General features: G+C 40.4%; 2 protein-coding genes across 4 annotated transcripts in view; one reads left to right on the top strand and one right to left on the bottom strand.

Annotated features, from left to right (window-relative positions):
• SLC18A2 (solute carrier family 18 member A2) overlaps positions 1 to 5,617 on the top strand; it is a 36,340-nt gene extending 30,723 nt beyond the window's left edge. The window contains exon 16 of the mRNA XM_029080444.1: positions 4,618 to 5,617. Coding sequence (XP_028936277.1) covers positions 4,618 to 4,722 — 105 coding nt within the window. The 3' untranslated portion in view covers positions 4,723 to 5,617. The remainder of the gene's footprint in view (positions 1 to 4,617) is intronic.
• A 2,521-nt stretch (positions 5,618 to 8,138) lies between these two features.
• Positions 8,139 to 14,036, bottom strand: part of PDZD8 (PDZ domain containing 8) — a 203,782-nt gene continuing 197,884 nt past the window's right edge. For all 3 annotated transcript variants that reach the window (XM_029080994.2, XM_029080993.2, XM_029080991.2), the window contains one exon: positions 8,139 to 13,256. In XM_029080994.2, coding sequence (XP_028936827.1) covers positions 10,990 to 13,256 — 2,267 coding nt within the window. In that variant the 3' untranslated portion in view covers positions 8,139 to 10,989. The remainder of the gene's footprint in view (positions 13,257 to 14,036) is intronic.

Genomic DNA, 14,036 nt, shown 5'->3' with positions numbered 1-14,036 from the left:
TTATCTGCTCTTCTTCTTCCAGATTCCAATCATCACCACTAACCATTTTTGACACCCCTCTTGCTTCCCAAACCATCCTAATTTGGGGCTCCCTCTAAAATTAGGTAGTTGGCTTTGGTAGGCTGGCCACAAATCTCAGCGAACTGGAACAACTCTATATTCTCATAAACTTTCCTGGTATTAGAAAAAAAATTAGACTCCATACAAATGTTTTGAATCGGAGCTAACCTGGCTTGGCTAGTCAGTTTACCTCGTAACAATCCCCTTTAACTCTTCACATCCTTGGACTTCCATGTCTGAATTTGATTCTGCTTAGTATATGCTCAGTTTGTAGGATTTGTAGTGTGGATAAAACTGGGAGACTTTAGCCTCTAACTTCCACTCTTCCTCATACCAGAAGAGGGTAAGGCATATGCAATCCTGGGTTGGTGGCCTAACATTCTGGTTTCCAACCAAAATATGATCCTCATAAGTAATGTGCTTTTACCTGCATATGTGTGGCTTTGTAGCATGCTAGTAATTCATAATTACAGGATCAAAGGTGAGGCTGTAATAATACTAGCAGCACTTATTGAGCACCCATCTGGGAAGCACAGAATAGCAAAGTGACATGTTCCCACAACTACGACTATCTGACAAATTGGATGAAATATTAGTCATCTTATTTTCAATTGAATTTAACAGTTTTTAATATTTAATGTTGTTTGTTTAGCGATTACTATGTACTGGGCACCGTACTAAGTGCTGGCATAGAAACAAGCTAATCAGGTTGGACACAGTCCATGTCCCATGGGGGCTCCCAGTCAACCCCCATTTTACAGATGAGGTTGCTGAGGAACAGTGAAGTTAAGTGAAATGCCCAGAGTCACACAGCAGACGTGGCGGAGCCAAGATTAAAATCTTGGGTAATGGGAATAAAGTAATTACCTGGGAATTATTGCTCATCCGTCATCTTCCAGTGGAAAATTGACTTGGTTCTGAAAAATCATCTTGCCATCCTGAAGTGGTCTTTTTCCAGCTGGTGTTTCACCTTGCCCTGCAGAGTTTAAAGATATATCCAGGTCAAAAAAGAACGTTTCAGGGTGGGGCATAATAACTCATTGTGGGCAGGGAACATGCCTAATAACTCTACTATATTGTACTTTCCCAAGCATTTGGTTTAGTGCTCTGCACAGTAAGCGCTCAATAAATATCACTGATGGATAGGACTTGGTCTGTGGAGACCCAACCTCATAGCTGGGCTTTAATAGGACATTTCCCTCTAGCACTTTAAAGATGAAAGAACCTTCCTTCATTTGTCTCATGGGGAGGGAGGGACAAGGGTAGTAAGACTCACAGAATTACCCTTTCACTCTCTGCTGAGGTGTATATTTGTTTGAGGACTTCAGGATTATAATGTTAGGTTGGATAGATGACAGAATTTGGCAAATGGTTTAGAAATAGGTTCCGATCCTACATGCAGGGTCAGTTTCTTTGGTTGTACCAGTATTATCCTGATAATCAGCCAGTGGTATTTAAGCGCTTACTGTGTACAAACACTGTAACAATAATAACTGTGGTATTTGTTAAGCACTTGCTATGTGCCAGGCACTGTACTAAGCACTGCGGTAGATACAAGTTAATCAGGTTACACACAGTCCCTGTCCCTCATGGGGCTCACAATCTTAATCCCTATTTTACATTTGACATAACTGAGGCACAGAAAAATTAAGTAACTTGCCCAAGGTCACAGCAGACAGGTGGCGGAAACCGGATCGGAACCCAGGTCCGTCTGACTTCCAGGCCCGTACTCTATCCGCTAGGCCACGCTGCTTCTCTACTAAGCTCTTGGGAGACTGCAAATATAACGGAGTTTGACACTCAGCAACTTCACAAACCTGCCTTTCCTCCAACTTTCACACTGCGACACCGTTATCTGGGGAGTTTCTTTAATGGGTCTCATTTGATGAAAACAAATGGATATCTCAAAAAACAAAACCAAAACAGAGAGAGCCAGATTTTGGGTACCACACCACTGAATGAATGTTAGGAGGATTCTCAGAATGGCTTTTCAGTGCAACTTGTCAACAGCCAAATAAACACTTAGCAAGTTGGGTCATTAGAGACTTGAGAAGATGCACAGCTAACAGCCGGTAATTGAAGGCATCAAGTCAGGCTCATCAGACTAGCATAATGGCATCTCTTGATTCTAGATCACCAACATCTGCTGCTGATCGTGCAAATACAGCAGAAAGCAGCAGAGTTGAGAGTGGCAGCCCATAATGACATGTGAGGGTGGGGATGTAAGGGTAGGTAGGAACAGTCATTAGGAAGGAGAAGATAAAAACATTGAATTCTAAAGCGCTTGCAACCTCCAAACTGGGCAAACCTGATATTCATGAATTAAATTTAAACAGTGCAGAAGGGAACTCAGCGGCGATACGGGAAATAGAAAAATCTAGGCTCCTTAACGAGGAGGCATTATTTTATTATTGTAAAGCGGTAGGCTTTGGTTAACATGTCAATGTGAGTATTTTGGACAAAGGAAGCCCTTGACTCTAAGATGGTTTCAGTTAAGATAAATTTGCAGCACTTCAGCTTTACCCTTCACAATGCTAGCTTCCTTTGTGGCATCAATTTTGAGGGGAAGAGCAGAGGAGATGAGGGGAAACTAGGAAGCAGTTTTCAAAGCTGTGACGGGGAAGGAGAAGTCTACAGGGGGTATTATTCATTCATTCATTCAATAGTATTTATTAAGCGCTTACTATGTGCAGAGCACTGTACTAAGCGCTTGAAATGTACAAATCGGTAACAGATACAGTCCCTAAATCAGCTGGGAGGGTTGCCACGTCCATTTTACTTCCAATGAAGTAGATACTGGTTACCTTATCTTAGAACTTCTCTTCCCCTCTTCAAAACCCTACTTCAAGCTCACCTCCTCCTCCAAGAGGCCTTCCCAGACTAAGCTCCCCTTTTCCCTCTGCTCCCTCTCTACCCCACCCTTCACCTCCCCTCAACTAAGCCCTCTTTTCCCCTCTTTCCCTCTGCTCCTCCCCCTTTCCCTTCCCCTCCCCCCAGCACTGTACTCGCCCACTCAACTGTATATATTTTCATTACCCTATTTATTTTGTTAATGAGATGTACATCGCCTTGATTCTATTTATTTGCTATTGTTTTAATGAGATGTTCATCCCCTCGATTCTGTTTATTGCTATTGTTTTTGTCCGTCTCCCCCGATTAGACTGTAAGCCGGTCAAAGGGCAGGGACTGTCTGTTACCGATTTGTACAATCCAAGCGCTTAGTACAGTGCTCTGCGCATAGTAAGCGCTCAATAAATACTATTGAATGAATGAACTTCTCCATCTTAGTAGAAATACATTAACTTAACTCTATTACAGATTTAATTTGTTGAGTACCCAACTTCTGGGTGATTTGGTTAAAAATGGGGTAGTCAACCTTGGTTAAGGGCTTAATCAGGGAAGATCTTTTGAGAGGTGACCGTAATAATGTTTTAAAGGTGGAGAGAGTAGTGGTCTGACATATATGGAAAGGGAAGGAGTTCCAGGCTAGGGGGAGAAGATGGGGAAGGGGTCGGCGGTGAGATAGACAAGAGTGGGGCACAGTGAGCAAGCCGGCATTAGAGAAGCCCAGTGTGAGGGTTGGACTGTAGTAGATCAATGATATATGTATATCTATTACATTCATATATTCATATTTAATGGCACATTTTAATTGGGCTACTGGGGGAAAATCTGGAGCAAATTTCAGTGGAAAATACCATGCAAGAGCACAAGTGTTGATATTAAAACGATAATGCAAAAGGTTAAGTTCCACTCAGTACTTGACCATATAGAGAACACTAAGATCTAAGACCCAAATATTCACAAGAAAAAAATACCAAAGCAAGTAAAGAACACTAGCCGATAAGGAGGCAACAACATGTCCAAAGCCCTGAATATTTCAATATTGCTTATACCTTATGAAGCCATAAATGTAGAAGAGCATTCATTTTAAACTAGAGTTCTTTGGTGAACTACGTCATTGGCATGAAAAGAAAATGTCATTCTTGTCATTGGTCCTGGGTGCGAAATGTCTAAAACAGCTAAATAACACATACTGTTTTGAAGGAAATAAACTAGTTTTATTCCGTTACGCTGTAAGGCATGACCCAAAGGGGCTGTCTTTATTTAAAGGCACAGTGATATCTATAATCACACCTAAATGGATTGTTATAGGAGATGTAGCATGGCCTAGGGGCAGGAGCCCGGCCTTGGGAGTCAGAGGACATGAGTTGTAATCCCGGCTCTGCCACTTGTCTGCTGTGTGACCTTGGGCAAGTCACTTAGCTTCTCTGTGCCTCAGTTACCACATCTGTAAAATGGGGATTTCGACTGTGAGCCCCACAAGGGACAATCTGATTACCTTGTATCTACCCCAGAGCTTAGGACAGTGCTTGGCACACAGTAAGTGCTTAACAATTACCATTACTATTATTCTTATTGATAGCAATAGCTCAAGTAACTCTTACTTAACCTTAAGTAAAAGGCTCCAACTAAAAAAAAAGTTCTTTCTGCAAAGTGAGACAAATTACCTCTCTGCAGAGTATTTTCTAACTCATCCATTCTGTTTTCTTTTAGGCAATACTCATGGATCACAATTGCTCCATTAAAACAAAAATGTACACCCAGAACAGTATCCAGTCATACCCAGCAGCAGAGGAAGACTCTGAAAGTGACGAATAATTTTAGAAGCCATATAAGTATTTTGTTGTATACACTGCAGTATTTCCTGTGAAATGGCTCATCAAGACCTGTCTTAGTTGTACTGTACTTTAATGGTGAAATAGTAAAGAAACCAAAGGTTCATTATTTCTTTCCCATGGTTATGGAAGACGGCCAACAGCCTTATTAAGAAAAAGCTTTTCTAGGGGTTTGTATAGTGTTGAAAACTTTATTTTATGTATTTAATTTTATTAAATATTATACAGTATATTTTTTATTAAGTGTGGTGTAAATCTGTATAAATAGCTGAATTGAAATCAAGTATAATTTTTTAGGCTCACATTCATAAGCACTTTGCAAAATATTCTCTATTTTTTCTCTCCATCACGATGGTAACCTGTATGATAATAAAGCAGGCATTATCTAATCTGTTTCAAAACTGCAAAGGAAATCCAATCCAACAGCCATAAAACCACTGGCTAAGTGCTGATTTTTTCTTGAATTTGCAGTGAACATCAGCACATTTACAAGAAGGTTGACTACTGTTCACCTGGGATAAATAAATAAAAAATAAACAGGCCGACAAACAGATCTTTAAAAAATAGTTAATCTTGGAAAGATGCAGTTAGCCTTTTGGTTAATTAATGAAATACTGTCAGCGTAACTAACCTCTATTTCAGAAACATTAGAACTGATTTAAAATTACACTAGTAGGTGGCACTTGATCAATAACTAAAGCAAATATAAATGGTCAAAATTAAGCCAGCAAACAAAGGTAACCTGACTTTTAGCAGTATGTCCAAATCTCCCAGGGCCCAGGTTCAGTTTGCAGGGAGCGTTAATGCCTTCTGAATAATAATAATGATAATAATGGTATTTGTTAAGCATTTATTATATGTCAAGGACTCTTCTAAGCACTGGGGTAGATACCAGCTAATCATGTCGGACCCAGTCCCTGTCCCACATTGGGTCCACAGTCTTAATCTCCATTTTACAGATGAGGTAAATAAGGCACAGAGAAGTTAAGTGACTTGTCCAAGGTCACACAGCACACAAATGGCAGAGCCGTGATTAGGACCTTTTGACTCCCAGGCCTGTGCTCTATCCACCAGGCCACACCTCTGAACATCTGGGGCCTGGGGAGGTGTCAGCTGTATTCACTGAGCTTACACTCCTGTAATTAATCAATGGTATTTATTGAGCACTTACTGTGGGCACAGCACTGAAAAAAGCATTTGGGAGAGAACAATATAACAAACTGGGTAGATACTCACTGCTTAAGTCCCCCTTACTTCCAGGGAGTAAACTGAAAACTGGGAAAACTGAGCTCAGAATTTATACTTTGTTTTTTGGGGTGAATAAATATTGAATTTATTGAATATTGAATAAATATTGAATTTATTCACCGTGAATTGAATTCAATTATATCACTGAAGATGATTTAAGTACCTGCAACATACACTATTCTAATTACTCCCTTATGTTCTGATGGCTAAAACATTTGAGTTCAAGTAAGGAAACCTTAAAAACTTAGTAATTTCTTGGGGGGAAAAAACCCTTAAAACATTACATTTTTGAACTTTTAAGATTTGCATGAATATATTTCGAGTCATTTTGGAAGTCAGAATTTCACTGCTGTTTCTGGACCTAGTTTATGTAATATTAAAATCATTATAATCCATTTGGAAACAAAAATTAGTGAAAGGGGTAAAATAGCTCATAAAGTGATGTAAAAGTTGAATTTTTAAAGTGTGCTCTGATGCCCTGAAGTCCACTTAGGTATAATAAACTGAAAATTAAATATCTAAAACATTTAGTACAAGTGTACAAACCCTAGCAGGTGCTAATAGGTTTTTTCATTTGTGAATTAAAAATGATCTGTGCCTTTTTTCATGTATCATTAAGCATTTTGTGTTGTAGTGGGTCCTGTCTGCTGAGTTTATAAAATGTTTGAAGCATAAAAGGAAGCTGTAGACCTCATATCAAACGTTTAGTGAATAATTCTGCATTTTGTAACCATACCTGTTACTGATATTTTGTAACAAAACTCCAAATTTCCCTGAGCTACAGAATGTTTACCCCATAACCATGATGCTTTAAGGTGAAAACTGCTCCCTTCTCTGAAACTCTTGAATTCTCACTTATTTTTGGATGGCAGATACCTCATTCTCACATGCTTTAAAGCAATGTTTAAATAAGGATTATATGTCCATTCCAAATGTCCTATTTCGCTCCACGAATGTGTGCTCCAAAAGGAACTTCCTAAGTACTGCAGTGCCACCGCTTCAAACGATCACAAGGAATAGTTCAGGATGATATTCTCCCATGGCTGAACTTCAAGGTAAAGGTCTATTTCCCTCTAGTTGTATGTGAAAGAAGCTTTTAAAAAGAATATGGCATTCTTGAAGAAGAGAGCTGATTTCCCCTATTTTCCAGATAAAGAGTTATAGGGTAGAGGGAAACTTTTCCTAGCTTTGGAGAAATTTGGCCCTGGAAACGAGTCATTTCTTAGACTTCTCATCTACTTGTCTATATTTTCTTAAATGTTTTGGTTTCTTAAGGAACAACCGATGAGAACTTTTCCACTGCTGGGAATGGGTAGAGATACGAGCGTGCCTTCGTGAGGGTGATGCGCTACGGAGGAATGGAGAAAAATACTTTTCAAAGTAGTGATCATTTCCGGGAAACATTTCCCAGATATGCCGGTGGAATTTGAAAGCGTACGAGTAGTTTGTGGCTCATACTTTCTTTTTTAAATCCCTTCATTTCAGACCACGGCTAGTAAGGTATTATTAACTTTGTGTAGCAGAAAGCTATGTATTTATGTAGGTGTATATACCTTTCTAAGAGGTTGTTCTCTGATCGGAGTTGGTTTTTATGTTGTACCTGGGAAAATTATTCATGTGAAGTAAACTTCAAGAGCCCTACACTGAGTCACAGTGATGCGCGTTTAACTGGTGCGTGTACTTGTGAAAATCATGTTTGGCCAGTTGACAAGTAATAAATATGTTCTGAATATTACACCCTGTCTGATCGTATTAGTTCATCATCTGGGCACTGCAGTATGGTGATGGTGAGGGGTAGTTACCGTGTCTGTGGAAATTTATTTCAAAGCCATCATCTTGAAAATACCAGGTAAAATATCCAATTTGGTTTCCACCATATTTTTAGACTTACTATAACTAGAATGTATTAAATTAGTACGTAGCCAGCAACATCAGTAAACAGATGCTACATCACAACCATTATCAGATACACCACTCAACTTGATAGAGCACTATTTCGGGTATCCATTACTGATTATGTGGACTGATGTAAAATGACTCGCTGCATAAATTCATATTTATTAGAAGTCAGAAAACCTTGGAAATACAATTGCTGCAGTCAGCTACAGCCTTTACTTTTTTGAAAAAACAATAATGAAAAAATATCAATTGTCTTATTGAATTAGATTTTTATTGTGATTGCAATGGCAGGAACCAAACATTTATGAATTCATGAAAATGATGAGGTTTATGAAAAACATTTAAAACCGTTCCTCAAAAGCAATGCAGATATTCCTTGTGCATTAATATCCAAAATGGCTCAAATACCCACGGCACCTTGCTTACAGTAATGTGAAATCGGGAGGTCCTGCATTTTTAAATATTTTCTCTTCTTGAAATCACAAGCACCCTTGTAACATGCAATTTAATTTGATGGAGATGACTAGGGTGCCATACTACTGTCTTCAGAGAAGAACAATTTGGAAGTATTAGTGAATAAATTGCGAACGTTTCAAATCCGAAGATTAAACATATATTATAGGAGACTCAAAGCTTTCTATTCCCTCTGAATTTTTCAAATTGAACAGCATGCCTTTTAAATGATCTCATCACTAGTTTAGTGAAGTCATAAGCATAAATCCTCAAATACTTCAGAGATTAGACAGCAATTTAAAAAAAACACTGTTTGGTGCAACTGGACTTTTTATTAATGCTCATTTTCATGACAATCACACCAGGCAGAATTCTTTACAATTCTGTAACACCCACCAACTGTCTAGGTAAAATAAAGAAGCTTGTATTTTCTATGGTAGTCTTTCTTCTTTTAGCTACTGATAGCAATGAAGGCAAAAATTACATTGGGAATGTAATATACTGTATCACCACGTCTCCCTCTGGAGCAAAATTCCTGGAACTAGTTGGATTTTCCTTCCCTTTTCTCTAAAAGGACAACTGTTTTTACTCTCCCCCCACCCCAACGTATAGAAAAATATTTACCTACATTAAGTGTACATCTTAGAAACATTATTAGCAGCATTATATAAATAAGTTTTATCTAGCTTTTCATAGTCGTTATACTACAGAGTTAAACACTTTTAAAACATGAATGGGTTTTTACAAAACCATAGTTTTGCATTATTTCTGCAGCTTATATCTGGTAGAGTTTAGATGGTGTTATGTGGCTATCATTAAAAATTCCCATGGTGATCGATAATTAACAGCCAATATCGGAAACTCAGTCCTGCACTAATGGTAAGCTGAGCTTTGAAATTACACAGGGCAGAATTAGTCAATCAAGCAGGTAGTTTTGAGTAATTTACAGGGTTTTCGGCTTTCAGGGAAATTTATTTTCTGTAAATGTTTGCTGAAGCAATAATTCTTTTAAATGTAGAACATGCTTTTTCGGTTTGATTTTTCTGCTTGAATATCTTTTCACACACAGCCAAGCAAGTATCAAGGGTCCTAAATAGTCTGCAAAACGTTGAAATAGCTGCATGAGTGAAGCGCCTGTTAATTTTCAAAGAGTAGTACGAGGATTTTTCTTCCTTCATAGTTTTGCTTTTTATTCCGTAATGTCTTAGTGGGCAAATAGATGCTGCATATCAACAATCTGTTGAAGTTTGAATTTAGTTGCCACATCACAACTGCTACTTTCTATCATCACTTTTTTTTAAATAACAGTACCTATAATAGGAAAGGAACTATGCATATATATTTGTGTGTCCGTACAGGGCCACATCTTACAGTTTGCCAACAGAGATAATGCGCGAACATCTCCCTTCGGTAATGCAGTCACGTCATCCGTAACTTCTGGCCAATCTATCAGATGCAAAGACTATTCTTCCCGTGCCTCTTGTACCACTATGTTTATGAGCAGAAGCCGACATACCGAACCAACAGACAAGATGTTGGCCAGACAGTCATTCCTTTGGTGGGAATGCAATTTGTGAGTCAGGATGACAGGGGAAGCTCTGCACCACAATCTGATGCATCCTGTTTCTCACAATACTGTGCAGTATCATAAAATGTTTACAGACAAGAACAAATTCCAGTAATGGTCATGACTAGTCTTTATAAATTTTAAGTCTCCTCGAACACGTTTTTTTTTCCTCTGGAGAGCATATGATTTTTAAAAGCCTATACATTTCACACACTTCAAATGTTGTTTAACGGTTAGACTCTTCAGCAAAGTCGACCGGCAATCCCATTGGCTATCATTTGTTTTGTTTTGTTTCTAGGGCCATTTTGGTAAACTTGCTGGTAAGCTCCTGACCAAAAGCGATGAGCAGTATCATTCCCATTATATTCAGTATTCAAATAACCCGTGCTGGAAGCAGGGCATTTTGTAAAAAAACTACCGTGCTTCGGTTTAAGCAACGATTGAAAAAACAACCAAAAAAACTGTTTACAGAAGTACAGAAAGCAAGCAATGGGTGGTATGTAATAACAGCTTTACTAAATCCTTGCCACAGACAATGCTGTCATGATACATTATTGGCAAAAAGAAATACACGATCAATAAAGGGCAAACCAACGTTAACACGCTAAAGTTGCACATTCTGTTCCCTCGATGATTGCTGAATTTTCCACCTGAGCATGCAGCACATTCAAAACTATCACCATGATGAAAACCAAAATACTTAGAGAATCCTGACAGTCACCTATTCAACGGAAATTCAGAAAGCGGAAGAGATGCCTCACACACATACCACAACGTGAAATGCTAGCTTACATAATTAGAAAATGTTAAAAATAAATTAGTAAAAATAAGTTCCCAGTAAAAACCCAAAAAGCTTAGTCATAATGCAACCTGAATCAAACGATTTAACCAAGTGCTCCCACTTTAGCTGGAAAAGAACCTCCGACCCTTTACTCTTAACTAGGCAATACCGGAGAATCCAGCCACGGACATTATACCAGTGTTTAAAGGTGGATTCCGCCAATGTTACTTCAGAAAGGACAACAAGTTTCTCTCGATTATTCCCGCTCGATTATTCCGAAGGCTAACTAGGTAAATAACCAACTACACCGATTCAGATGTGGCAAACAGTTCTTCTGATATACTGCTGAATGGCGGAGGCTCCACCAATTGGCCATCTTCTTGATCGGGGTCTTCCGCCCTACCCGTGTCCTCTGGGTGTTTACTCGTCTTCCTGGAGTGCTGATCTACGGGTGCGTTTTCTAAAGACTCGAGATCCTCGATGCCCGCTCTATAGTGAATCATGAGGAGGGTCAGAGCCTGCAGTCTCTCGCCTGACTTAGCCAACGCGGAAGAAAGGAGGGATTTTTTCCTCGGCTCCGTTGTCTCCTTCTCTTCTCGAACGAGCGAATTATTGTGTTCTAACTCCTGGTCTATTTCATTCTGCAGTTTGTCCAACATGAATTCCAGCTTCTGGAACCGCTCATCCGTAGGCAATCCCCTGTAGAGATCGCGACCGATTTCTTTAACGGCAATGAAGACGCTGTCATCCAGACCGCCTTCCTTCCTTACTAGCTTGATTCCTGTGTTGCCCGCTCGTTTGGAAGGGCTATTTGAACCACAGACTTCAGTGTCGCTGCTCTCGTTGTCGGAAGTGTTCGGAGTGTGCTTTGGTGAGGGCTCGGCCAGATCGGTTCCTTGCTCGGCAAGGCGCGCCTTGGGGACTGGACGCAGGTTTAACAAACGGGAGCTAGTGTTGATGATGTGCCTCGTTAACCCTGTGGTTTTGTTCACCGATTTCGTTTCGCCGTCGGTCCGAGAGGCCGGACCTACGGCAGGTTCCTGTCCTTCCAGCCTAAAGCTTCCTAAGCTTCGCTCCAGTCTCCTTTCAGCTGCCATACACAACGGTGTTTCTGCGAGACACTTTTCTTGACACTTTTTATGGCAGACGTAAGCACAGAGCAAGCACTGGGATGCCGCTTTAGTCCAAACTTTCTTTTTACAATAGTCGCACCACGTAGGGTTCTGGAACTGAGTATCCTGGAAACTGTGTTTGTTTTCGGTAAATGCCATCGGGCCAGCATAGGGTTCCTCTTTATGAAATGCCGAAGCCTCGTCTATCAGACTGCATTCCCTTTCTTTCTCCATCAGAGTGCTCGAGAGTTCCGACTCTCCTTCTTTCAAATATTTGAAATTCAGAGTGATGTCACCGTAGCAGAATTTTTCATTGAATCCTTTGTGAGTGCTCAAATTTCGCAGGGCAGTTCTACTGACTATAGCTTTCGGCACCGGGGCATCCAATCTGAATTTCGTAAGGTATTCCATGTTGGACGTAGCCAAGCACTCTAAGGCGATCTCTTCAAGTTTTATGCTCACGTGTCCCAAGCAGATGAGGCCCCCCATCTTGAAAGGATCTCGGCACCACAGTGCAACGTTGAGGTACCTATGAGAGCCTTCTACGTCAAATACGCAAGTCGCCCTGGATCTTGTCCATTTACCTAGCTTATTGCGATAAGGAACTTCGGATGATTCCCACGTCCGATGATCATCTGAACTGTCCTTAGTACTAGCTGAACTTTCGGAGATCAAGTCTTTTACCAGTTCTGGCTTTGTTGCCGGTTGTTTTGCCATGGCTGCATCTTCCGCTTGATCTGGGCCTTTTACTAATCTTTCTGCAGGCTTATCCCCATTAGGAGGAGAAGGAGGCGGCGGCGGCGGCGGAGGAGGAGGAGGAAGGAGAGGAGGAGAAGGAGAAGGCCTCTCTGGTTTTTCAACGGGTAAGTCTCCTGCCTCTGTCTGACTCTGGGGATCGGAAGATGCAATCGTAAATTTAACCTGTGGTCTTGGTGGCACGGGGGGTTTAACAGTGGATCCTGCAGGTGGTTTTATTGACTGTTGGGCCGTGTCTTGATATTCAGAAACTTTGGGTGCTAAGGGTTTATTTCCGTCTTTCGGTTGGGTCTTTGCGACCGCTGGGTGACTTCCTAAATTTAATTTGCGATTTAAAATTGGAGATATGGTTCCAAGGGGCTTAGCAGCAAATGTTGATACAGTGCGTTTGGGACTGGGATTTATCACTGACCCGACTTCTTCTCTGGGCTCACTGGGTGTCTTGGCATCGCAGGCCAAGTCTTCAAATTCGGAATCCAGGTCCCTGTTATCACCATCTGTGGCAACTCCCGCTGTTTCTTCTTCAAAATTTGGTGGGCACGGTTGGGGGAGAAAAGGAGAGTCTTCTAACTGTCCAAAGCTGTCCTGAAGCATTGCACCATGTTGACTTTGCCCAGCTGGTCTTTCATAATACACCAACACTCTGTCGCCGGCCTGCTTGATGAGTTTTAAGACTTGCACCGTTGACGTGATTTTAACTCCTATTGAGGGAAAAAACAGCATTTTAAATCTCAGAGAGCATATATCCTAGTGAAATGTGAAGAAAAAAATTTAAATCTGTGGCAGTGGGGGAAGAGTCAAAAAATCTGAATAACGGCATCTGACCTACCAACAGGGTCTTCCTCTCTAGATGCTTTTCATTGAATTTACTTATCAAACAGAGCTACTTTGGGGGCAACCAGAAAAGATCCCCATAAAGCAAATACATTTATTTTAAAGCTAAACCAATCCAGGCAAGCAGGCGTTGTGGAAGTAATACTGCTGCACACTGTTTAATTCATCAGAGCCCTCTCCATAATGGTGAGCAAAAAGCAAGAAAGGTAGAGACTGAAAAGGAGATTGTGTTTGCTATGCTTCTGTACTGTACTCTCCCAAGCGCTCAGTACAGTGCTCTGCACACGTTAAGTGCTCAATAAATACGATTAATTGATTCACTGCGAATAAAATACTTGAGAAAGCATATTCCTCTGCCTGCTTTCTCTTTTATTCTGCTTGGCTGCTCATATCAAAGTGGCCCAAATGCAGTTGACATTAAACGGGGTCTGCAAGGAGGTTCTATTTATGCCTCCATTTCCATGCATTTCCTCGTTTTTCTCCTCAAGCCTAGAGTCACCAGTTCTTCTTGAACAAATATTTTTCAGGTGATATCCACTATGGCATTTACTCATAAAAGGATATGCGTACGGTTTTGAACGTTCTAAGTTTTACACCTATCCAATACAGTAAAAATAGTAATTATATACGTTTGGTGAAGTTTATGT

Source organism: Ornithorhynchus anatinus, chromosome 16 (genome assembly GCF_004115215.2).
Source record: "Ornithorhynchus anatinus isolate Pmale09 chromosome 16, mOrnAna1.pri.v4, whole genome shotgun sequence".
Taxonomy (NCBI): domain Eukaryota; kingdom Metazoa; phylum Chordata; class Mammalia; order Monotremata; family Ornithorhynchidae; genus Ornithorhynchus; species Ornithorhynchus anatinus.
This window is presented reverse-complemented; position numbering and strand designations above follow the sequence as displayed.